This window comes from Balaenoptera ricei, chromosome 5 (assembly GCF_028023285.1).
Source record: "Balaenoptera ricei isolate mBalRic1 chromosome 5, mBalRic1.hap2, whole genome shotgun sequence".
NCBI classification, from domain to species: Eukaryota; Metazoa; Chordata; class Mammalia; order Artiodactyla; family Balaenopteridae; genus Balaenoptera; species Balaenoptera ricei.
In genome coordinates, this window is record NC_082643.1 from 52,656,117 (window position 1) to 52,683,625 (window position 27,509).

General features: G+C 37.4%; 1 protein-coding gene across 2 annotated transcripts in view; it reads left to right on the forward strand.

Annotated features, from left to right (window-relative positions):
• RASSF6 (Ras association domain family member 6) overlaps nucleotides 1-27,509 on the forward strand; it is a 60,405-nt gene that overhangs the window by 20,866 nt on the left and 12,030 nt on the right. For both annotated transcript variants that reach the window (XM_059924052.1, XM_059924051.1), the window contains exons 3-8: nucleotides 8,997-9,075; nucleotides 13,814-13,953; nucleotides 20,401-20,498; nucleotides 21,824-22,008; nucleotides 24,949-25,050; nucleotides 25,383-25,434. In XM_059924052.1, the coding sequence (XP_059780035.1) occupies nucleotides 8,997-9,075; nucleotides 13,814-13,953; nucleotides 20,401-20,498; nucleotides 21,824-22,008; nucleotides 24,949-25,050; nucleotides 25,383-25,434 (656 nt within the window). The remainder of the gene's footprint in view (nucleotides 1-8,996; nucleotides 9,076-13,813; nucleotides 13,954-20,400; nucleotides 20,499-21,823; nucleotides 22,009-24,948; nucleotides 25,051-25,382; nucleotides 25,435-27,509) is intronic.

Genomic DNA, 27,509 nt, shown 5'->3' on the forward strand with positions numbered 1-27,509 from the left:
AGCATCTATTACATTGTCTGTTACGTAGTAATCCCTCAATAAACTTTTTTTTTTTTTTTTCCTCAATAAACTTTTGCTGATGATGAGTGAGTATGGGGTATCAGCATCAAGGAACTAAATCAGGACTTTAGTATTTTGGCTTGACATATATTACCCTTAAATACTGTTTCGTACCTAGAGGCAAGGTGATTATATCAGGGCTTCTCTCCATTTTAACATACATGCAAATTTCCTGGGGATCTCGGTTAAAATACAGATTCTGATTTCTAACAAGATGCCTCCCACGTATTCAGACAATATTTGGATAGGAGTCACCCCTGAATCCCGTGATAGAATAATGACCTCCTAAAGATGTCTACTTCCTAATCCCCTGAACCTGTGAATATTTTATGTTACGTCGCAAAAGGGAATTAAGGTTGCAGATGGAATTAAGGATGCTAATCCGTTAGCCTTAAATTTGGGAGATTATCCAGATGGGCCCAATGTTATCATGAGGGTCCTTAAATGTGGGAGGGTAGGAGAACTATGTGAGAAGATTCCATGTCAGAGTGATGGAGTGGGAAGGATTGCATAGCCACTGCTGGCTTTGAAGATGGAAAAGGGAGCCGGAAGCCAAGGAATGTGGGTAGGCTGTGGAAAGTGGAGAAAGCAAGGAAATGTATTCTCCCCTAGAGCCTTCAGAAGAAGTACAGCCTTGGTTATAGCCAGTGAGACCTGCATTTGACCTGTAGAACTGTAAGATAATATGTTTGTGTTGTTTAAAGCCACTAGGTTTGTAGTAATTTGTTACAGCAGCAATAGGAAACTAGAACAAACTTCCTCCCAAAGAATGTCTGCAAGGACAGTGTTCCCTGGCCTCTTACTTCAGTAACAGAGGAGGAAAGGGCAGAAATGTTAGTAGGCTGGTTATATGTAACTATTTTAGTTTCAGTTGGAATGTCCACCTATTTCAACCTGCAACCTGCCAGTTGATAGACTTCCCTTCCCCTAAAAGAATAATATCACCGTGATTCTCAGCATCCTGAGATCTGAAAGAATGGATTTCAAAAGTGTGGTCTCTGGAATAGCAGCATCAGAATCACCTGGGAACACGTTCAAAATGCAAATTCTCAGGACCCACACCAGACATAACTCAATAAGAAACTTTGGAGGTGCCACTCATGATCTGTTTCAACAAGCCCTTCAGGTCCGGTTTTAGGACCATTTATCTAACATCTACCACTGTGTTTCATATTGTCCACACATTCAGGACACATAATTTTTCTGTAGTTTTCAAACAGCTTTTTCTTGGGCACTAAATATTTCTTTGTTCTCTCCAAAACCATCAGCTACAACAAGAAACATCGAAGCGTTTCCATCTAAGTGGAGGTAGTTTCCATCGAAGTGGAGGTAGTTTCAAGTCCCTACATTGGATTAGAATAGAATATAAAAATCAGTACTGATTTGCAAATAGTGTCAGGGCTGCGAGCCAGAGACCACACTTCTCTGTGTTTCAGGCCAGAAAAGGAGATTGTAGAGCATAGACTTCCCTCATTCTTTCTTCCCCGTCCACAAACTGCTTGGGCTGCCCTTAGGAAGTCAGCGGCATGTGATAACAGAAACCAAGGTCTGATGCAGAAGCTGAGCATTGCAGCCGCCAACTGGAATAACAGGCTGTGAATTTTTCATAAAAATCTTCAGAAGCCAAACCATAGAGAGAAAGAGAGTAGATAAGTGTCTTCCTTTATCTGAGGTTGTTAGAAAACAAGCTGGTGTGTTAAAATATAAAATCTGATAGTTACCCTTATAAAGGAATTCTCTTCAAAATCAGGTATCAGCTCTAAGGCACATTCCTGTCTTCTTCAGAAGCACGAGCATTTTAATAAATGATACGATCCTTCTTTGCCTCTCCCTTTTTATCCCCTCTTCCATGTCTTACCAACATCTAGTGACATTGTTCTGAGTAGCTACAGCTCCCCTCTTAAACAGTGGAGTTTTCATAATCAAGAAAACATTTTGGGGGTTTTTGTTTTCTATCAACCGACTAGCCATCAGTCACTTCAAATTCCTTTTTAATATTGTGAAATTATACCTTAATCTTTAATCCTTTTGCTCTTATCTGAGTTCTAGGTGTTAAGGACCTGAGAGAAGTTGATAGATCTATTCATTAATGGCTCCAGGGCCATTGTTTACAGGGGTAATCTTAAAAAGATGTATACCTCAGAAAATACAAAAGTCACAAAATGGCCAAAAGCAGCCAGAGGGTGGTTATGTGGTGGAGGTGAGACAAGTCTAGTTATATTACCTTACTGATTAGATTACTAATGGATTTCAGGAAACTCCCAGGTCCTTTTCATTATCAATTGTCAGCACTGACAGAGACTTAGGGTCTAGAATAGAACTGCTTGGAAGAAAAAGGCAAACAAATCACAGGCACCATCATCCCAACCACCAGCAATAATTAATGATACTTGAGCAGAGTTGCTAAAGATGTTCAAAACCCTTCCTTTTCAAAAAGGGCGGCCCTTTGAAGGAAGTCGGGAGAGTTAAACAAATTCAGGGCTCCCTGATCATTCAGGTTTTGCATTTTTGCTTCAATCGAGATAGCCCTTCCCTTCCCAGCTTCTCAGTATTCAAACTGTGGAACCCAATCCCTTCATTTGCAATGGAAATGAATAACCTACTTTGCTAGCTGAAGAAAGTCTCTAAGCAAAGGTTGAAAAGCAGTCTTCTTTCCTTATCATTTGAGCCAGGAGATGAGGCCAAAGACAAAAAGAACTGGAGCTGTAGCCACTTATGGAAGAGGGGTGGCAGGAGTTTGCAATTTTAATTCCAGGATTCAAGTTGACAGTAACGAAGGATAATGTGGGTTAAGAGAATTCTGCTACTGCTTGCAGACGTCAGTAATATGGAATGATGGTTTGTCTTGGCAAAGAGCTTAATGATAAGGCTTTACTCGTTCTTTTGTCCCCATATTTCCTGGTTCCCCTTTCCAAAAACATACAGGAGTTCATATTACATGTTTATGGAAGCAAAATTATGAAAACATTATGACTGTATTATGCACTTACTATATAGAGTTTGAAAAGTATACAGAACTACAACACATAAAATAAAAAATCACAACCTTAATTCCCAGGAAATGATCAATTTGCTATCTTTACGTGTTAATATGATTTTTGTAAAAATAATTCTAAGTTTCAAATTCAGTTTTTTGAACCTGACATTAAATAGTTAATCTCATTGCTAAAATGTAACATTATGAACAAAATTGGGAGGGGTGACTGTGTAAGAGAGCAAGCTAGCATTTTTATTCTACCTCAATTCCTCATCTCGCGGAAAAGACTCTTTCGAATGTTTTAGGTTCCTGCTCTTAAACATGGCAATACACACAGCAGAATGCTGTCTCTAGTGCTGCTGTCACTATGTGGTTCGGTGTCTGCCTGGCTGGGAGCCTGAACATTTTTCAGCAAGTCTCCAAGAGGCAGAAATAACACAAACTCAGGAAGCACAGCCATGGCCAAATTTGCCTTTGGTGCCTACATTGGGTTGTATTTTCCACTGAAGTTTATTTTGTGTCATGTGGCAATCTCTGAAGCTTGTGTTGGGCTACAACATACAACAGTATTTCTCGTTTGCCTTTGTCCAAATTGTAAGACTCACTTAGTAAAGAATGAGATGGGGTTTTTTGGTTTCCAGGAAAAGGATCAGATAGCCACTGAACTATGCTGTAAGTCATTACTAAAATGAGGGAGAACTCTTATTACAACTAAAATTTGACATTCATTCTATCTGTGGATGCAGGGCATAACTCATTTCCACTCTTCGTGCTGCCCAATATGTCAATGCATATTACAGTTTATAAAATTAAATACAAAGTGTTTCTTCCGGCCAAATAGCGTGATAAGATTGAGGAACTCCTCTCTTGCTCAGCCCATTATTCATGACGAACGTCAGAATGTGGGTAATTCCCATCTGCTGAGCAGATGCAATTCAGACCACAAAGTGCAAAGTACACCTAAGCATTTTACAGTCAACTCTGGATCCACTTTTACTCATTAAAACTGAGCTGGCAGCCTTAACAGGAACAGGGAACCTTAAAGGAGCAGGAGCCCTGGCATCATTCCCCTACACCTATCGCCCCCCCATGTTAAGTCCTTCCCTGGTAAGCACTCACCCAGGAGCTGTAATGACTAATTCTGTGTGTCCATCTGCATCTATCAGGGTCCCCTCTCTGTACTGTCAGTGCACAGTGCCAGCTTCTGTCCCAGGGAAGCTTATGACTCTATGTGTTCATTCAGTTAGAAGTCCAGTTTACATAGAAGTTTGCTATTCCTTAGTTTTATAAAAACACTATTCATGTTATATATTATGTGATAATGTTTTTTTAAAATTCTTACGATATATTATGATACAGTATTTCATGTTCAAGAAAACCAAGCTCTTCTTAGAAAATCAATTTATGTATCACACATAAAGTATTGATATACAGGCTGTTTGTACCATGCCAACTTCTTGGGTGTCCCTGTGGCTTCTAGACAAATTTGTAAACTGAGAAGACTGGATATGGAATTCATTTCTTATCACCCACTTTATAGCTTTGTTAGGGCAGTTGAACAGCTGCTAAGCAGTCTGGTCTAGGCTGGGTGGGGGACTCTTTGGGGCTGAGAGGGAAAAGTACACAGATGATTTTTTTCCTGTTTTATGAGATAGGGAGGTCCATAGCTAACATTTAAGTTAAATCCTAAAAAATACATTATAACTACCACTGACAAGTCACCATGTATATTAAATCAGTCTTCCCTTTCCTGACTAGGGACTGCCTAGATAACACTTTAATGGTGGCCTTTGGATCTCCTAAACCAAATAATCCCTATACTTATTTTAGGTCTCTTCTAGACTTTAGATTCTTCTGTACATGAGGGACATTTGATCACCTTTCCACAGAACATAGCCTTGGCTCTCTACCCCAGTACCATTGCAATTGTTCCACTCATCTTGCTGCCTCCGTGTTGTTTTGTCCTGCAATCTGTCTTCCATAAGCTCCCTAGTGGCCCTTAGGCACATCATACCTTACACTTGCCTGCAACCTCAGGTAACTGCCCATTGCCTGCAGGGTGAATTTTAAGCTTCTTAAAATGGTTCACAAGGTTCCTGCCTGCTTCTTCATCACTCACCATTCCCCATTTTACATGTTCTACTCTTAGAGTCCCAACTCGCTGAGCTTTTGTCACAAAAACTACAGAAATATCTAGAATGTCCTTGTTAATATTTTCTTTGCCTGGTAAGCTCCTCACACTCTTCTTGCTTAATCCTTCCCCTCCAAAGTGCACAGTAGGCAGAGTCTATTCCTTCAAGCTCTCACCCACCTCAGTGTATGGCTGAGACCTCTTTATTGTGCTCACACAGCAAATGTATGAATGATGACCATTAGGACAGGTCTTCTGTTAGAGGACAAAATTCGAATCAGTCAGCAGATAAGAGATAATCAACTTGACAATAACTTCTTCAGCTCTTTGTGCCCTTAATGCCAACAAGTCGAGTGAGAATGTTGCAGGCTACACTTTATCCTCGTGTTGTATTAACCCATTGCTTCATCAGGTGCATAAACTAATCATTTTCAAAGTTCCTCTGGTAAAGTCCATACGATTAAAATGTGATGAAGTTTTAATACTTGGAATGCATACACCATTACTATAGTTGTTTACCTAACATCTGGATTTTCTTTTCTAGTTTCTCACTTTATGGCACCATTAACTTACCTAATTTTATCCCAACGCTATTTGACTGAACTCTTTTCTTCTTCCACATGCCAAAATCCTTCAAAGTTTCATTGATAGTCGGAAAGACCCTGCCTGTGGTGAGAAAAATATGGAAGATTTCTGTGGTATTTAGTTACCCTGTGTCACACATAGTTTATAGGTTGGCCAACTACCTCTGTAAAGGGTCAGATAATAAATATTTTAGGCTTTGTGGGCCATATGGTTTGTATCACAACTACTCAACTCTGCAGTTATAGAAAGAAAGCAGCTATAGACAATAGGCAAACAAATTAGTGTGGCTGTATTCCAATAAAACTTTATTTGCAAAAGCAGGTGGCCTGGGACCACAGTTTGCTGACTCCCTGGGTCATTTGGAGACTTATTTCTGTGCAGAAAGATCTAGTCAGGTTTCTTCAGATACAGAAACATTTTCCAAGTAGCTTGTTCCCAGAGAATAATCTTTCTAATCAAACATGGTCCTGAGGTAAATACTTTGAAGGATACTTGTACCATACCTTATCATGCAGTTTAATCAGAAACAGAAGCTGAGGGAATAAGTTTATGTAAAAATTCATTTACTTTAATAACAACTCTCACAGCTCAGCATATCAGGAGTTGCATCCCAAGTGAACTGGAAATTTCCGTATGCTGCCCTGGCACCCAATAATGAGAGCTATAAAAGTCTTCATGCTCTTTACCAGTATGTTAATTTTAAGGAACCATCCCACAGCAATGACTCCAATGAAACAAAATCCCTTGTGTGCCCAGTGATGTTTAGAACAGAAATATTCATCAGCACTAAAATTCTAAAGTAAGCCAGTTGGGAAATGGAATAATAACATGGAGGAATTCTGTAGAATTTTTTTATGTGGTGTTTGTGTGGAGTGTCCTGATCCTTGGAAATGTGCGCATTAAAAATTACAAGTGAGAAAAGTCAAGTGGAAAGTATGTTTACCTGATCTCAAACATAAAAATCAATATACATGAACTCTGTCATTCAGTATTCATTAAATGCTTATTGAATAAGAGCCCACTATGCACAAAGCTCTGCTCTAAGCACTGGGAAGACAGCAATGAATAAAATAGACCAAAATTCCTGCCCTCATGGAGCCAAGTATTCTTATGGGAGGGAGACAGGTATTGAAGATCAAAGGGATTTTATCAATTACTATACCTGGAAGTTTAATATCATGAGATGTCTCCCCCATAAAACAACTTATATAAAAAAGCTTTCCACCTGTTGATATGTTTGGTTTTATTTTAGGAATAAGACTTCTTCTGATCACTTCATTCAACCAGTGTTTGTTGAGTTCTTACTATGTGCCATGCTCTCTTCCAGGCACATGAAACATAGTGTGAACGAAACATGGAAGCAAGCCTAGTCTCTTGGAGCTACAGTCTAGTGAAGGAGACAGAATATAAGATAAATAAATAAAATATATTCAAGGTTAGATGGTGACTAAGGGGCAGAGGTAAGGAGGAAAGCAGGATATGAATGTTGGGAGAAGGCAAACTTTCAGATTTGGTTGTCAAGAAGGACTCCTTGAGCAGGTGACGTTGGAGTAAATAGCTAAAAAAAAAATGAATGCACTAACAGTGTGATGGCGTGGGGGAGGTCATTCTGGGCAGAGGGATCATCATGTACAAAGGCCCTGGGGTGAGAATGTGCCTGGAGTACTCAAGGAACATCAAGGAGGCCAGCGGCTAGAGTTCAGTGAGTGAAGGAAAGAGAAGTAGAAATGAGATGGAAGGTGTAACAGGGATCAGAGCCCAACTGGCCTTTGAAGTCATTGGAAGGATATTGGTTTTTATTCTAATGATGAGAAGATATTGAAGAGCTTTGTGCAAAGGAGAGAGGTGATCAGGTTTGTCTTAAAATAACTCCTGCTGTTGAGAATAGACAACAAACACAGGGAGGCTTTTAGGAGACTGTTGCCATAATGCAGGTGAGAGAAGATAGCTTGGACCAGCAGGGTGAGTGAGAGCAGCATCTTGAGCTGTGGTAGCACAAAGGGAGGACGGAGGTGTGGCAGGAACCAGCATTCCCGTTGCCAGAGCTCACCTGCCACAGAGGGTGAGATGTTCAGGAGCAACAACCACTCCTGAGCTGTTGCTGGATCTCCAGTGGAAAGCATAAAGTCAGGCACATACTAGGTGCTTAATTTAGGTTGATTAAATGTTGTAAAACAAAAAAGGAATGTGAAATGAAATCTGTTTTACAGCTGCCTCCTGCTACAGAACACTTTCCTCACCACTTTGCCTGCAGTTATTTTCCATCCTTTGGTTATTTATTTATTTATTCTCTTATGAAAATATTTTAATTGTTAACTGTCAAAATAAAACTAACTCAAAATTTTATAAAAACAACAACAACCCCGGGAAGAACTTGACAACAGAGAGGACAGTAGAAAAATATTTAAAATCATCTCAAATCCTACCACCCACTAGAAATATTTTGATGTATACACTCCAGAATTTTTTGTTGTTGTTGTTGGCCGCACTACACAGCTTGTGGGATCTTTGGTCCCTGAACAGCGATCAAACCTGGGCCCTTGGCCATGAAAGCCTGGAGTCCTAACCACTGGACAGCCAGGGAATTCCCTTTTACTCCAGAATTTTAAACAAAGAATATTTTTAAATGTCAGTTTGTCACTGTCAGATAAAAAGAACCTATACTTACACTATGTGGAAAATAACTCCTTCCTTGTTTATCAGGAAAGTCTTTCAAAATAGCACATAAATTAGCTACTACACATTGTATATGCAAAACTATGTGTTTATATATAGGATTAACCCAAACCCCTGCAGGGAAGCCAAAGCTTTCATCAGGGTTTCAAAAGATACTGTGACTTAAATGGGTTGAGAACCACTGCTTTAGATTATATATTCAATTCAAACAGCTCTTTGCAGCCAGTCATTTCTTCATTATGGAAAATTTTGAAGGACTTTTTAAAAATCAAATTCAACTTTGAAATTATTAACACACATCTTCACTAAGGGAAAGTAACCACCTAAGACCAGATTTTATTTGTTTTACTTTGATTATTTATTTATGAATTAACATCTTCAACACTTGTTGATGTCCTAAGAAGGCTTCAGTTTTCAATGACCTGTATTAAAATGACAGAATAGTAAAGATTCCATTGAACCATTTTTTCCTATCTCATATGTTTTTGAACTGAAGGCACCATTATTGCCTTCTACCATTAAAGAGCCTAAGACTGATTGTAACTGAATGTAATATTGTTTTTTTAGGGAACAACTTAATTCTTTATTGGAGACCTATAACATCTTTTATAAGAACCAGAAAAATCTGCATATTTTATATGGACAGGTAAGCCCGTCAAAGAAATGCAGTACAGTTTGATTCACAGGAGAAAAAAATCCATAAAAGTACAGAGAAGTCAGGATAAGTTGGAGTCCATAACGCAAATGGTCTGGGAGAAACAGGTGAATCTTTAACTTGATCATGATTTTTCAGTTTTAGACTATATTGCAAAATCCTAGTCCTGAAACATCTGTGACTTTCCAAGTATTTTTTAGAATGGGAAAAAGTTTAAAACAACTTTAATGACATATTTGCTTTCTACTTTAAAAACAGAGTATGAACATCTTTTGAACAGCAATTCCATTAAAAATCTATCCTAGAAACAATTCAGCAAGCATTTTTAAGGTTGCAACTGGCAGGCTACTGTACAAAGTGGCCTTAGATTGTTTTTTTTAATGCCTCATTCTCCACAGGTCTTCCTACTCAGTCTTGTATTCTAATGGGACTCACTTCACATCTTTGCAATATCTTCCTGGTCCTAGGGAACATTAGAACTTTCTACCTATGTTTCAGATCTTCAAATGTGTACAGCATTGACTTTCGGCCACCATTGGCTTAAATCTGCAATTGGAACAGAAGGAAATTTATAAACCTCTCTGGCCTTTACTAGTGAGCTTAAACGATTTAGTTTGATTGGACATTTCAATTACCTTCCTATATGTAATTTCCTACAGAAGTAGGAAATAACTAATCCCTTTATAAAGAAATGGGCCTAAATTTTTTAAATGGCCTAATTTTAAATTATTTCAATATTATCCTGTATCTTAGATCTCTCATATAGGTAACTGTAAAAATATAAAATTTAAGAAAAGATCAAAACTTTAAGAAAATGATTTTATATTTTAATTCAGTTGTTTCCACAGAATTCATGATGTTAAAAAGTTCGTTTCCTTTAGGAAAATGTTTGAATTTTGATGTGACAGACATATAAGTCGAGGCATGTCATTTCCTATTCTGTGAATCAGTGCTCAATTTGCAAAAGTCATTTGATTTTTTAGAATAAAGTGTCCTGTCTTACATAATTTTTTAAAACTGTATGAAGTAAAGTTTACAGTGAGAATATCAGATTGCTTAATCTTTCCATCTTTACTCACCGTCAATAAAGTTAGAATCCGGAATTTTCAAGTCTCTGACTTAGTTACAATGATGGACACTGTTAAAAGGGGCAGTCCATGGAGAATAGCATGTAGCTTTCTAAATCTCTGATTAATTAATTTAATGAATATTTATTGTATACAACACAGCAGACATTGTTCTAAAAGCTAGAGACATAGCAGTGAAGAAACTAGACAATGTCCTGCCTTCATGCTGCTTACATTTTAGTAGTCAGAAAAGAAACAAAAAAGTAAACTGTGTATCCAATGGCGATAAAGGCTGTGGAGAGGGACTTCCCTGGTGGCACAGTGGTTAAGAATCTGCCTGTCAATGCAGGGGAAACGGGTTCGAGCCCTGGTCTGGGAAGATCCCACATGCTGCGGAGCAACTAAGCCTGTGCGACACAACTACTGAGTTGCCTACTGCAGCTACGTGCTGCAGCTACTGAAGCCTGCGCACCTAGAGCCCGTGCTCTGCAACAAGAGAAGCCACCACAATGAGAAGCCCGCGCACCGCAACAAAGAGTAGCCCCTGCTCGCCGCAACTAGAGAAAGCCCACGTGCAGCAATGAAGACCCAATGCAGCCAAAAAAAGAAAGGCTGTGGAGAATAACAAAGCAGGGAAGAGGGCTCAGGAATCTAAGTGGATGGGGAAAGAGGAACATTTGACCAAAGACTGAAAGATGTCAGGGAGCAAACCTTGTAGAAGTCTGTGGGACACACATTCCAGACACAGACATATCCAGCAGCCCAATAAAGGTCCTGAGCCTGGCTGGTGTAACTGAGGTACGGTGGGGAAGCCAGTGCAGCAGGGACCTTGTGGGAATGGGATAGTAGAGAACAAGGAAGCTATAGAGAGAACTGAGAAGGAGAGGGCACCAGAGCATGTAGGCTCTTATAGATCATTGTGAAGACTTCAGCTTGTACTTGGAATGAGATGGAAAGCCACTGAGGAGTTGTGGTATTATCTAAAGATTCATTTTAAAAGGATCTCTCTAACGAACTCATGGTTACCGGGGGGAAGGGGGGGGAGGGATAGTTAGGGAGTTTGGGATTGACATGTACACACTGCTATATTTAAAGTGGATAACCAACAAGGACCTACTGTACAGCACAGGGAACCTGCTCAATATTATGTAACAATCTAAATGGGAAAAGAATTTGAAAAAGAATAGATACATATATATGTATAGCTGAATCACTTTGCTGTATACCTGAAACTAACACAACATTGTTAATCAACTATACTCCAATATAAAATAAAAAGTTAAAAAAGTAAAAATAAAACGATCTCTCTAGCTACTAGGAATACATAGAGGGGCAAGAGAAGAATGAGGTAGACCACAAAGAAACTGTTGCAATAATCAGGCAAACAATGACAATGATATAAACTAGAATTGTGGTAGTACCCATGGTGAGTATAGCCATATCGGGGATATATTTTTAAGATAAAGCTAATAGGATTTGCTAACATATTGGATTTTGAGAGGTTAAGTATGAAAGAAAGATTAATGGTGACTTTAAAAATGTTGACCTGAACAACTGGAAAGATGGGGGTTCTATTTACCAAGATGGGGAAGACTGGGAAAGGAAAATATTTACAGGAAGAAAGATCAAAAGTTAATTAGGAACATATTAAATTTGATGTCAAGTTTGACAACTGAAGTTTAGGGGAAGGTTTGGGCTGTATATCTAAAGTTGTGAGCTATTAGTTTAGAGATGGCGTATAAGGATCATTGAGATCACCAAGGGTATTGGTGTAGATCTAGAAGAGAAAAGGCCTAAAGATTGAGACAATGAGATTAGATAAGTATAAACAAGCCTTCAGGGATAATTTATTTAGTTACTTTCAAAAGGGATGATTTCTTTTTTTTTTTTTTTTAATTAAATTTATTTATTTATTTATGGCTACACTGGGTCTTCGTTGCTGCGCACAGGCTTTCTCTAGTTGCAGCGAACGGGGGCTACTTTTGGTTGCGGTGTGCAGGCTTCTCACTGTAGTGGCTTCTCTTGTGGAGCACAGGCTCTAGGTGCACAGGCTTCAGTTGTGGCACGCAGCCTCAGTAGTTGTGGCTTACGGGCTCTAGAGCACAGGCTCAGTAGTTGTGGCCCACAGGCCTCGTTGCTCCTTGGCATGTAGGGTCCTCCCAGACCAGGGCTTGAACCCGTGTCCCCTGCATTGGCAGGCGGATTCTTAACCTCTGCGCCACCAGGGAAGTCCTAGAGATGGTTTCTGAAATTAAAAAATATTCTGATATTCCTTACATGAGAAAACCTCATTTTCTGATAATAGTTGGAGTATTTCTTCTTGAAAGCAAAAGTTAGATAACCTCAGAAGAGCAGTTATTCTATGAGTTTTTGATATAAGGGATTCATTGTAGTATAATTAAGCCACGAAAAGATTTATACATCAATAACTAAAATGTAGGCTCTGCATCGTGTACTGCCATTTCAGAGAGCAAATTATGTTTGGCTGTTAAGGACAACTGATTGGTACCTGACCTCACAGTGATCTGAGATATGAACTCAAAAGGGGGAGAAAGAGCAAAATTTTGTTTCAGGAGTGACTCCAAAGTAGGTTTGTCAGCCAAAGAAATAATAAGCAATAACATTTATTGAGCACTTTAAATACGAGGTCCTATGAATCAAGGATTGTTATGATTTCATTCTTCAGAAGAAGCAGCCCAGTTTTATAGATGTTTGACATCTTGCCCAAGAGAACACGGCTAGGAAATGGCAGAGACAGAGTTCAAACACAGGTCTGTCTGATTCCAGAGTCTGGAGTTTTCATTACACTCTCAAATAAGAATTGAGTCATTTGTGTTTATAATGTTTTCTAATTATTGATTTTTCATAATAACAAGTAGTTATTGCATGTTAGAGTAGTTAGTGGATAGTTGGAATATTCTTTCTATATTTTCCAAATTTACTATAATAATAACACTACATTAGTAACAGACTTTTACATATATAAGAGAGAAAGATTAGAAAATACATTCTATGGGAATGTGCTTTGGTATTAATATCTACATCCACAGGATAAGTAAGTGTTCAATCCTGTTTACTAATTTTTCTTTGCATAGAATTTCCTTCTTTTGTTATAATAGTTCCAACTTAAAAGAGATTATTCAAGTGCTATTGATTTTTTTCAAAAATATAATTTGTTGTGTATTTTACACTGTGTTTTTACATACATTATTTCACTTGTTCTGCATAAGTTTGTGAGCTAAATTTTTCCTGTTCAGAAATGAGAAAATAGCCACTAAACTGAACAATAGCTGTTCTTCTGATTTCTACTTTAGCACAGTTTTTAATTCTGCTTTAATTTTAAGCTAAATAGAATTAAAGAATTAAAATTCCACTTAATTGAAGAAGCAGAGTTCAGAAAATATTTTAGCATACTGTGCCCTCTGGTGGGCATGTCACTACTATTATGACTTTGCTGGTTATAGCTGTTTTCAAAAATAAAAGAATGTTTCAAAAATAGAATTGTTTTGTAGATAAATTTAAAAGCCAAACAGTCCCACCTGGGAATTTATTTTTTATCTATTAAGATGTCTTACAGACTTCATTTCTACATCTTCAGTTAAAACATTTGCCTCTATAAATAATACAAAAATAGTGTTTGAGATGATTGGTTTCTTCCCTAGACTGACGATGGTAAACTAATTGTTGAAGGAACGCTGGACATTTTCTGGGGAGTAAAGCGGCCTATACAACTGAAAATACAAGATGAGAAGCAAATCCCTTCTTTCACTGTGCTGAAGTCACCAGATGTCTTTTCCAAAAGGTGAGCTACCTTTTATGATTTTAATTCCTTAGAAAATGATCTTCATATTTACCTTTTTTGTGTGCCTCAAGGATGAAAGCTCTAACGTTTATATACAACCTCATTTAATCCCCCATCAACTCTAGGACGTAGGTGTTCAGAAACCAGGGCTCTGAGAGGTTAGGTAGTTTGTGCAAGATCCCCAATTACCATGTAGCAGAACTGGACTGGACCTCAGGTCTATGGGTGCCAGAGTCTGGCTCTTGACCTCTCTGCTGTATTCCTTCTCTTCTGGGAGACTGTATTCTTTCACTAGAAAAAACAAAATGTAAAGGCAAGATTTCATTAGCCCTGGTCTTATCACCAAAAAGGGGGGGATAAAATTTAAATTTCTCCTCTTCTTAGAACAAAGGGCTTTTCCTGCTTTCTGGAAAGGAGACTTAATTTTGTTCCATCTGATTACTGTGTCCTGTTAGGATCAGGACAAAATGCATGTGAAGTACAGTAAATGCACAAAACAGTACTCTGTGTGGGATTATGCAACTGTACCTTGAATATATAAGTTGGGCTGAGATATATATTTTCATTATCCTTTACAATTTTTAGAAAAATTAATAAATATTCCCAAAGAAATCACAGATATAAATATTGTTTTCTTCCTCCCTCCCTTCTCCCTTTCCTTTTTAATCCTTGACTTTCTAACACATCTTCCTTTCGTGTATACATGGAGGTATCAAGCGTTCTCTTCATCCATCCTTCTATCCATAACTAGATGAGCTGGAGTTCTAGCAGGAGAGAGGATGGAGAGAGAGCAGTAGAGATTGACCTTTTCCTCAATCTGACCTTTGGTCATAACCAAGGAAAATCGGGTATCACCTTGAGGGAAGCACCACTTTTCCTTTGGGGAAAACACTGAAGTCCCACTGTGATTTGCACCTTGCCAATCTTTCTCAAACGTGAGGTTCCAGCAATTCTGAACATTTTATTATTCCCTACACATATCATGCAGTTTCTTACTTTCCTGACTCTCTGCCTGGAAGCCTATCTGCTTCTCGACATCCGTTTGCTAGACTCTTCCACCAATCCTTTAAGATTCAGGTCGGTAACACGTTCTCCAGAGAGCCTTTTCTGACCCTGTAGTAGGTGCCCTGACAACTTTTCTATATCCCTTTCAGAGCACGCCGTTAACTGTATTTTTAAACCCCTGCCTCCCCCTCTGGCCTGTGAGCTCCTCAAGGGTAAGGAGCATGCTTTATTCATCTTTATCCCGGTGCTCAGCAGTGTGTCGACACAAAGAGAGGACTCAGAATTTAGTATCGAATGAAGCCCACGGAATCCTGGTGGTTACATTACCTCTGCTCTGTTGGGTAAACTGTCTCCCCATCTACCACTTCTGATTAGTCTCCCATCCAGACTAATGAAGGGCAAAGGGTCCAGTACTTATGAAGAGCAGAAGAGAAATGACAGACTTAGGCAGCCTGATGAAGCCCTGCATCCCTCACCTTCAGGTACTAGAAGATGGATGGGGCTGATGATTCTAAAGGACGAGGAGCATCATTTAAAAGTAAAAATTACCCCTGGGCCTTTAGGAAACTGTACAAGGTATGAATTTGGCAAAATTAGCTATCATTCTTCCTATTACCTAAGAACTCATTGCCAAGTTCTCTGAGCAGCCAGCTCTTTTTGATGCATTTAAATTATTTGAATCATGAACGCTTGATTAATGTGGAACACTATGGGAGGATGTCAAAGATATGCAGTAAGCTACCTGTATTATCACATTAAGCTATCACGATTTTGAATGGATATCCCAAGATGTTTTCTTTAATTTCTCCAATTAAAATTCAAACCCTTGTTCCTAGAGACACTGAATTTGAGGATGAGTTTCAGAAGCCCAGGTAGAGAAGGTATATTGCTGCCTTTCCATATTCTGTGGCAGATTATAAATTAATCTCCTTATGATGTGCCTTCCATAGACTCCATCTGCCTTTTCTTATTGTTTATCAGAACAGTGATGTGAAACAAACATAAATTATCTCCTTTAGTTTAAAGCTGAGAAAAAAAATAATAAAGTTGAGAAAGACTACCCTAGAAAACTTTGCTTGCCCTTTACCACAGTAATGAGACTTACTGGGAGAATATTTGAAGTGCAGTGTATCAGATTTTTCTGGTGGGTAAGAACTGTCAGAAAAAGATCCTTGGTCTCTGATTCCCTAGTGGGGTGCAGAGCCACTTTGTTTCAATCCAATCCTAGACACCCTCACTCTGGTTGCCACCCTCAAGGTGGTATTCATTTAAACTCTGAGCCTTGAGTGAAATTGTGTAAGGAAATGGACTATTCCCTCACTCCCTAAGAATTCTTATTGTTCTCTTTCCCACACTGGGTTTGTGTGGGCAGAACTTATACCTCTACTCTCTCAGGATCACAGATTAATATCTCCAGTGGATGGATATGGAATGTGGAATGAAAGACGTGGAAGTTGTGTACTCAGCTGCAGGAAGGGCTGCAATCTTTTCTTTCAATTCACCGTTGGGGAGAATCATCAGTTTGTCAAGCTAGTTTGTTTTAATTATCTTTGAAATGAGTCACACTGAATCAGCTTAATGGGAGCGGTATAAGTTTAAAAATAAATCAGTTTGAGCTGTGACCACTTGTGATCTTTTATGGAAACAATTCTACGGACAGTACTTTGATCTCTCATATCTGGTCCAAGTATTTTGTTTTGGAAATTTTTCGTAAAAACAGCTTTATTGAGGTTATGTTTGCTTGCACCAGTTTTCATTTCTGCTTTTAATGTCTTTCCAAAGTCTGCTTTGACGTGCATTGGACAAGTCATGGCAGAATGGCATAAAGAGCAAAAACTGGCCAGGTGTACATTTGAATGACATCAGTAGTGTTTTTTCTTTTACAATGTGGGTAGAGAAGTGGCCGCCTTCTATGTGTCTGTCAAATTTCTACCTCCTTTTTATTTTGCAGCTCATTAGAAAACCTCCCCACAGTTTAAATTTGCTAATGGTGTATATCCTGAAGCTTGATCAGGGCAACGCTAACAGTCCTGTGCTTGGGCAAGTTAAACTATTTGATATTACTTGAAGTCCCAACCAGTTTTCTTTGGAAAACTTTGGGTAACTGCCTTCAAGCTTAGTCACTTGCACAGTTGTATGTGGAGACGCTTCAAATTACACAATCCAGAGCTGAAAACGGGTGGGTTTGGGGGTGATGGGGGAGTTGTTTATTTTTGCTAAGATGGTAGGAAGGAAAATGGGCCAAACACTGACCATATTGAGGCATGTTTGTTTCTCTGTATTTGTGTGACACCACTAAGCTGAGAGAAGGTGAGGACAGGGGTGAAGCTGGGCAGGATTACCAAGAATTTATAGCACATCACTGGTCTGGTGTGCTTGGGCTCTGTCATCTTCCCCCATGGGAGATAGCACCGGGGTGCTTTGCCTTTTTAGTTTCCATTTTTCGTTGGTATTCTGTCTTTTCCATTGCTATCACTCTTTCTATGATAATCACATCTGCCTTTTTAAATTAATCTTCTATAGATTGGGGAAAATTGATAATTTTATCTATCATAAGAATAACTAGAAAAGGGAGCCCTCCTACACTGTTGGTGGCAATGTAAATTGGTGCAGCCGCTATGGATAACATTATGGAGGTTCCTTAAAGATCTAAAAATAGAGTTACCATATGATACTGCAATCCCACTCCTGGGCATATATCTGTAGAAGATTAAAACTCTAATTTGAAAAGATACATGAACCCCAATGTTCATAGCGGCACTATTTACAGTAGCCAAGACTTGGAAGCAACCTAAATGCCCATCAAAAGATGAATGTATAAAGATGATGTTGTGTGTGTGTGTATATATATATATATATATATATATATATATATATATATATAATGGAATATTACTCAGCCATAAAAAAGAATTAAATAATTCCATTTGCAGCAACGTGGATGGACCTGGAGAACATCATACTGAGTGAAGTAAGTCAGACAAAGACAAATACCACAAATATCACTTATATGTGGAATCTAAAAAAATGATACAAATGAACTTATTTACAAAACAGAAATAGACTCACAGATACAGAAAACAAACTTACAGTTACCAAAGGGGAAAATTGGAGGAGGGATAAATTAGGAGCTTGGGATTAACAGATACACACTACTATACATAAAATAGGTAAACAACAAGGGCCTCCTGTATAGCGCAAGAACTATATTCAATATCTTGTAATAACCTATAATGGAAAAGAATCTGTAAAAGGAAATATATACGTATATATATATATATCTTAATCACTTTGCTATACACCTAAAACATTGTAAATTAACTATACTTTAATTGAAAAGAAAAAAGAAAAAGGAAGAATAACTAGAGTCTGAGTCAGGACCAAAACAGTTCTCTTTTGAGTTAAAGTTATTGCCTAAAGTTCTTGGACTTTTAAGACATTTATTTTGGCTGGCTATATTCTGTATAGTACAGCTTACTAGAAAATTAATAAACAAATAATTAGGATTATCTTATCTATGTCATAAGGCTTTTATTATGAGGCCCAAATGATACAGAAGTTGTAAAAAGACATCAAAGGAATTCAGAGATCAAGGAAGAAAAGGACCATGTTTATTCATATTTGCCACCATTCGTATGAATAAGCATTTTTTGTTGTTGTTGCCACCAGTGACATTTGGGAAGAATTAATGCCACAAATTCCCTATGGGTGAATATTTTTTGGTCATAAGGAAAACAGACATTATGGAAGAGACTCTTAGTAGGACTAAGACTGGTCCCAGCTACGATAGTGTCTATTAACCTAGAGACATCTAGGAATACCTTGGATCCCTAACGGCTCCTGACCTATCATGAAATGGATACAGATGATGGGGATTATGATGAGGATGACAATGAAGATGAGGACGATCACAATAGTTTTTAACACATACTGAGTGCTTACTACGTGTTGGGCACTGTTTCAAGGATTTTACACAAATTAACTCATTTAATCTTCTCAATAACCTTATCCTACCTCATACTATAATCATCCCCATTTTATAGGTGAGAACACTAATGCACAGAGAAGATAAGTAGCTTATCTAAAGCCAGAAAGAAAATAACAATGAGTGTTGGCCCAACTGGTAAAAATAAGCAGTTGCCCAGTTTTATGTATTCTGGGCATTAGAATGCATTGAAAATTGTTAGTACCCTATATAAATCATGATTTTCCAGAAAAGAAGTTTCTCATACACTTTCCTCCTTTATAAATTGCATTCTTTATAGTGCTCAAGCGTCTTAAAGATAGGCTTTATATCACTATATTGGAGTCACTTTACCTAAAAATGCTTTGAATACAACAGGAACTTAGTGCAAGTTGGCAGAATAAACACTTTGTATCTAAACTCTCCTAAAAGCATTGTGAGATATCTGTATAAGAATGGATTCTGTATGGTGTTAGGGAGTGTGCTAATTTCTTTCTTTTACATGTAGCTGTCCAGTTTTCCCAGCACCACTTATTGAAGAGCCTGTCTTTTCTCTATTGTATATTCTTGCCTCCCTTATCAAAGATAAGGTGACCATATGTGTCCATCGACAGATGAATGGATAAAGAAGATGTGACATATATATACAATGGAATATTACTCAGCCATAAAAGGAAACAAAATTGAGTTATTTGTAGAGAGGTGGATGGACCTAGAGTCTGTCATACAGAGTGAAGTAAGTCAGAAAGAAAAACAAATACCATATGCTAACACATATATATAGAATCTAAAAAAAAAAAAAAATAAGGGGGGGGGGGGTTCTGAAGAACCTAGGGGCAGGACAGGAATAAAGATGCAGACGTAGAGAATGGACTTGAGGACGCGGGGAGGGGGAAGGGTAAGCTGGGACGAAGTGAGAGTGGCATGGACATATATACATTACCAAATGTAAAATAAATAGCTAGTGGGAAGCAGCTGCATAACACAGGGAGATCAGCTCAGTGCTTTGTGACCACCTAGAGGGGTGGGATAGGGAGGGTGGGAGGGAGATGCAAGAGGGAGGAGATATATGTATATGTATAGCTGATTCACTTTGTTATAAAGCAGGAACTAACACACCATTGTAAAGCAATTATACTCCAATAAAGATGTTTAAAAAAAAAAACGAATGGATTATATTGGTTTCTACTAATTCCACTGGCACTTATGTTTTACAGAATCTATATAATCTTGTGGTTCAGTGTGTAACTGAATTATTGGGTCATAACATGCTCAAAATCAGTATAAGAATTATTTAAAATGCAAGCTGACTACTCTGGTATAAATATAATTTTAATAATATAAAAAATTGTTATAACTTAGGATGATGTGTCTACCTACAGAGGCCCACAGCACTATATTAATACTGTAAATCTGAAAACCATCCTATGCCTTTTTATGATAGAATAATATCTCTTACAAGATTTATTACTTTTCAGGGGAATGACACGCTGGGGAGAATTTGATGATCTTTACCGTATTAGTGATTTGGACAGGACTCAGATTCCAGTGTCTGGAGCAACAGATTCCCAGGAAGGTCAGTATCAAAATCTTATTAATGAGGAGACTTTTTTAAACTAATACAAAGCATGAATCCTAAATGTTTTTCTGAAATTCAACATTTTATATACCGTTACTTATTAAACCCTTATTTTATATTAAAAAAATATATTTTAGGAACATACTAACTTAAGTCACTACAGTGCTCATATGATGTTTAAGAACCTTACTTTGCTATATAAAAACATTATTTTTTAAATGACATCAAGTCCCTTAGATTTACTAGATTAGGGAGAACTGATGGTTTGAATAAAGTTTGTATACATAAAATTGTTTTATATTTTCCCCAAGGATTAGGATCATTTATTAAACTCAGAAGATTTCTATGTTAGACCAAGCCCTTCAGATTGAATTCTACATCTTTTGAGAGGTTGAACATTTTGGTTAATAGATATTTATATAACATTGCTTCTCAGAGGCAGATATACTGCATTCACTATATTTGATAGGGTTGTTTCAAACATTTATTTAAAAAAGAGAAATCTACTTGAACATCAAGTGAGTTCATATCAAATTTGACAAACGAATGGAAAATGCCACCCCCTATGACATGTGACAACAGTAATCATAATAATGATGATGTGTTAGGAATAATATTAGTATCTGTCATTTACTGAGACTCGGGCATGATATCATTTTACATGGATTTTCATTTTCATGTAATATGTAGAGATCCAAGGAGAAGATGATGACTGAGGCTGGGGTGGGGTTCACATTCCCGGGATGGTGATATTACCAAACTGACTTCAGACTGAACAAGGGTATGGTGCTGGCATTATCTTCATGAATCTACCAACAACTTCCAATGTTTAGCTTAATTTTTTTCAAAGCATTCTCAGTTCAGTCCTCTCTGCTGTCTCTATAACAACTCAGATTCTGTAACAAACATGATGCTCCTTCCAGGATTCCCTTATTTTTGTCTTATGGCCTTTTGGCATCTTTTATATAAGGGTCCTTATAATTAGCCCTTTGACAACACTCACCTAAACACAAGGGAATCACAATCTCTTGGCACCAAAGATACAATAAAAATCTATTTTTATTTAAGCACCAGTGCTAGAGAAAGATGAAGTATCACATGCTTATACTCTAATTACAATATAATTAAAATTCCAAGGTAAAATGGAAAACAAGTGTCACCAGATGGCCCTATTCTTAAACAAGATCATTGCTATTTTCTGTTTAAAAGCATTATAGTCCATTGCTTAGCTACATAATTACTAAGTATGTAATCAAATCCACCCACGATGCAAAGAGGTGAGCAGCTAAATTATATGGGCTTATAACCTTTATTCTCCCCAGATTATTTATCTTATCACAGTAGCACTCTGAAGCTTCATGCAGATGAAGAACCTGAATCCCCGTTGCTCTATAGAACCATGAGTGAAGCAACCCTGGTGAGAAAAAGGATGAAGCCTCCGATGATGGACAGAAAGGACAGACAGAAGCATAGGGCCTCTATTAACGGACACGTTTATAACCATGAAGTGAGTTACAGTTTCATTAATGTCATTTAAAAGAATGTTGTCTATTGTGCTAACAATATCACTCAATTCAATTTACAATTAAAAATAATAATAATGCCTTTAGATATACTACTACTATTACTATTGGGTACTCTCTATGTGTTAAGCATTAAACTGTTTTGATGGATTATCTCATTAATCACTAAAACAATCCTATGAAGCAGATACCATTATGTTCCCTACTTTACATATGAGTTAACTGAGGTTCACAGAGGTTACACAATCCATCACCGGTCACACTGCTTTTAAGTAGCAACTCTGAACCCGAACCCAGCTTCTGTCTGATGCCAGAAGCCAAGTTCTTAACCAACATGATCAGTGAACCCTAAGTGGCAGGCCCTGTGATACACACTGGAAATATAAAGGTGACTCAATTGATGCCTTTGCCAGCATGGAGCTCAGAGCTTGGGCAAAGAAACCAATACATCCACAAATGGCATTAAAATATGTAAGTGCTACAAGAGAGATTGGTTCAAAGTACATTCAAACATTAATATTTAAATAAAAGGAAAAAATCAGCTATAGACTTGTTTATTCTGATCAATTAAATTTTCCAGGTCTTATACATAAACCCATATCACTTTTTACACAAGTGCAATTGTAGCTTATACTATTTGCATTTTGATTTTTTTCACTTAATATGTGTTAAATTTATATGTGCCTTTCTATAGTATTTATAAGACATTTAACTTGGCCGAAGGTAGGAAATACATCATGTTTTTGTAGAACTCAAATTTTTCATGTCATGTACTTTAGCGATCATTCATCCATTCATTAAATAAATACTTAAAAAGCACTCACTCTGTGCAAGGCACCACTCTAAGCCCTTTCATACAAAATATTGACTCATTCATCATAAGCTTTTTTTCTTTAGGGCTTTCTACCTTTTTTCCTTCTTTTTCATCCCTTGAGAGAGTATCCATATGTTCCTTTGGAGACTGGTACGGAGAAATCTCCCTTGTGAATTCTCTGTTCAAATTAGACATTTTTCTGGCTCAATAATGTCCTCCTGGCCAAAAAGTAACATTGACAGTCCCCCACAGATATGCAACTACCAATTGTCCTGGTTTCTTCTTCTCCTCAGAATTATGCTGTATGTCATCAGCACTTGTGGCGTGATTTGTGTTAAAGTAGGCTGTGAAAGCCACATTATTCCAAATGAGCAGCTTCCAGATGGGATATGCAAGGCTAAGAATGAAATGGGCACTAAAGTTGGCAGCACAGCATCATAGCTGAATGCTTGGGTGTTGCAGCGTAATGACCTGATTGCAAATTCTTGCTGAGCAAATAAAAAATTACTCAACCTCTTAGCCTTCATTCTTTCCTCCTTCCTTCTTTACAAGGCTGTTGATAGGATTAAGTGGAATGAGGTGAGTTCAGTACTTAGCATAAGTATCTGCTCGAAGGAAGAACTCCGTTTACATTAGCTTTATTGATATTGATTGAAAGAGATCAAGTGGAACTAAAGATATTTCACACAAATATCATTCACTGCAGTATAATAACTAGCAGAAAACAAAACCCCGAAACCCAAAGCACTCTATCAATGTGTATGCAATGATGGGCATCTAGGAATTTAAGTTGATGTAGTCGTAAGATATGTTTTTATATCATGAAGCCTCTTGATAATGCCTCCAGTATTAGAGGCTTAGATTGTGATGCAGTAGTCCCAAGGGAAAACATTCCAAGGCTCCCAATGGATACCTGAAACCGAGGATAGCACTGTATTCTATATATACTGTTTTTTCCTATACATACATACCTATGATAAAGTTTAATGTATAAATTAGGCAAAATAAGAGATTAACAACAATATCTAATAATAAGGTAGAATATTTATAAAAATATACTGTAAAAAATGTCATGTGAATGTGGTCTCTCTCTCCCTCCATCTCTCTCAAAATATCTTATTGCACTGTATTCACCTTTGTAAGGGTGTGAGATGATAAAATACCTGTGGTGTGATGAGATGAAGTGAGGTGAATAACGGAGGCATGGTGATGCAGCATTAGGCTACTCTTGATCATCTGCTTCAGATGATCCTGGACCATCAAGCCATGATGACGTCGATAGTTGGCTGTCAGGAGCAGACATTGTCAATGGTTGGGGATCTTGGGCCGGATGGAGTAGGATGGTGCAAGATTTTATGATGCTACTCAGAATGGCACACAATTTAAAATGTATGAATTGTTTATTTCTGGAATTTTCCATTTAATTTTTTTCATCTCTCTCAGGATTCTATCTATTTTAAAATAGGAATAATGATCAAATAATGAGAAAAAATTTTATGGTTATATGTTTCTTATGATTTTTTTATGGTGCATTACTAATCCCCAAGAGGGATGTGTCAGACTTATCTGACCATGGAAACCTTTTACCAAGTATTATCTAAAAGGCAGACTCTTGATTAGAGCAACTTGCAGGAAATATTGTTCTAGATATTCAATTAGCAACACTTTTACCTCAATCCTCAGTTGAGATATAGGCTGAACCATATGAAATTGCCAACACTGGGCCATTTCTGACCAACCAAAAAGGAGTGATTTTATACAGTTCAAATTAAAACAATTTAGAACAATTATTCCCAACCAGGAGGGATTTTGAAATCTTAAACTACACTGAAGAATGGTGTGGCTATCTAGTGAAACTGTTTTGAACATTCTCAAATGATGTTTTACCTAACTTACTCTAGAAAAAATATAAAGCTGCTTAAAGGCATACATAGTACAGTATTCAACAACAACAAAGAAAGTAAAAGTAAGAAAGCAAATTTTTAAACTGATGATCTTGGATTTTTTGTCCAAAGGAAGGCCAGGTTCAAAATATTGAACTCATTAGACTCTCATTAGTTTGTCACGTTAAGTCCTTAAAATTATATCAATCTTTTTTTTTCTCTACTAGACATCAATTTTCACTCCAGCCTTTGGATCAGAAACTAAGGTCAGAATAAACAGTAATATGAGAACTGAAGAAGTAATAAAGCAAATTCTCCAAAAATTTAAGGTAATCTTTATCAGTGACCTGAGCTATAAATATCTTGTATATAATTTAACTGTAGGCACATAAATGGATTTTTCTGAAATTAAATGTTCAGTTCTAAAGAATTCTTTCCTATGTATGGTTGACCCTTGAACAAAATGGGTTTGAACTGCATGGGTCCATTTATAATATAAATGGACTGTGCCTGAGAAATTACATTACCCCAGGGAGCAGAAAAGGTTTTATATCTGAAAGTGAAAAATGAAAGTGAAGAAACATATATAATTTGGGTCTGGTTGGCTTAGAAAACATTGACAACAAAGAATTCATGTCTGTTCTTTTTTTTCCATTGACAGATTGAAAATAGTGCCCAGGATTTTGCACTTTACATTATTTTTGCAACAGGAGGTAAGAAAGCTTGGTGGTTGTTCTTACATGACTCCAGTGTGTTATCGTTTTCTGCCCATAAGAAAGGCAGAAAAGCAGTTTACTTCCTTCTGTGGAAGAACGGGAGGGAGGGAAGGAAGAGAGGGGGAGTGTTTTACATTATTCGTATTTCACAATTTCAGAGGAAGACACCCTAAGAATAAGGTATCCTAGAAGAGTTTATAATACAAAAGACTTTGCTTGTTGACCAGTCATTAAATTATCTGAATGGCGATCAAAGAGCACTGGAGAATAGGTGGAAGGTTCCCAGGAATTGTTAGGCATTTAAGTTGACCTCTGTACTTCTTTCTTTTTCACTTTCCCTTATTATTCTAGCTCTTACTAGAGTCATCATTACATATCATTTCTTCCTCATCTTTCTTAGCACAGTGTCTGACCCATTGTGGGAGTGTTCTCTCTTCCTCAGTACAGAAAAATGTGCAGAACTTTGTGGTGGAGGTAAAAGTTTAGCAGCAGGACATTCGGAAGAGGCTATATGTGGGGTGCTAGGAGCAGGGAGTGAAAGATTAGAGAAACCCTAAGGCAATACTAAAATGAAATCTTTGAAAGCCTTAAAACTGAAAATTTTTAAATGTTAAATTATAAAAGTAGCTCAGGTTATAATTTAAGTATCAGAATGTTTGAGCCAGAAATTGAATAGAATAAAATAATACTTTTTGATCTGGAACAATCACAAGAAAATGAAAGCTGGATTTCCAAACACATACAAAATTAAAGTCCTTATAAATCAAAAGCTTAAATATAAGAAATATATTAAATTTTTGAAAATTCTAAGAGTGAGTGTGTGTGTGTGTGTCTGTGTGTGTGTGTATTCATTCTAGTTGTTTTGGAAAAGAACTAAAAGGTAGAAACATTGAACTGTATAAAAATGTATTGATAAAAGATACAAACATTATGAAGAAGGGTCACAATGAAAGCAACTGTAGACACATAAACAAAGTTTTAAAATTTATTCAACTATCAACTGCTATGGAAGAAAATCACAGACATAGGCACCACTGAAGAGGACTTGGAGCAGAAGCAGACCCTGTGGCGTCTTTCTACCCTGCTGCCTCTGAAAAAAGCCCAACAAACAGTTAGAGACCCAGAGTCAGGACAGACAGCAGAAGTAAGAAGAACTACAGTCCTGCAGCCTGTGGAACAAAAACTACATTCACAGAAAGATAGACAAGATGAAAAGGCAGAGGGCTATGTACCAGATGAAGGAACAAGATAAAACCCCAGAAAAACAACTAAACGAAATGGAGATAGGCAATCTTCCAGAAAAAGAATTCAGAATAATGATAGTGAAGATAATCCAGTACCTTGGAAAAAGAATGGAGGCAAAGATCGAGAAGATGCAAGAAATGTTTAACAAAGATCTAGAAGAATTAAAGAACAAACAAACAGAGATGAACAATACAATAACTGAAATGAAAAATGCACTAGAAGGAATCAATAGCAGAATAACTGAGGCAGAACGGATAAGTGACCTGGAAGACAGAATGGTGGAATTCACTGCTGTGGAATAGAATAAAGAAAAAAGAATGAAAAGAAATGAAGACAGCTTAAGAGACCTCAGGGACAACATTAAACCCAACAACATTCACATTATAGGGGTCCCAGAAGGAGAAGAGAGAGAGAAAAGACCCGAGAAAATATGTGAAGAGATTATAGTCGAAAACTTCCCTAACATGGGAAAAGAAATAGCCACCCAAGTCCAGGAACCATAGAGAGAGTCCCATACAGGACAAACCCAAGGAGAAACATGCCGAGACACATAGTAATCAAATCGGCAAAAATTAAAGACAAAGAAAAATTATTGAAAGCAGCAAGGGAAAAACAACAAAAAACATAAAAAGGAACTCCCATAAGGTTAACAGCTAATTTCTCAGCAGAAACTCTACAAACCAGAAGGGAGTGGCATGATATACTTAAAGTGATGAAAGGGAAGAACCTACAACCAAGGTTACTCTACCCAGCAAGGATATCATTCAGATTTGATGGAGAAATCAAAAGGTTTACAGACAAGCAAAAGAATTCAGCACCACCAAACC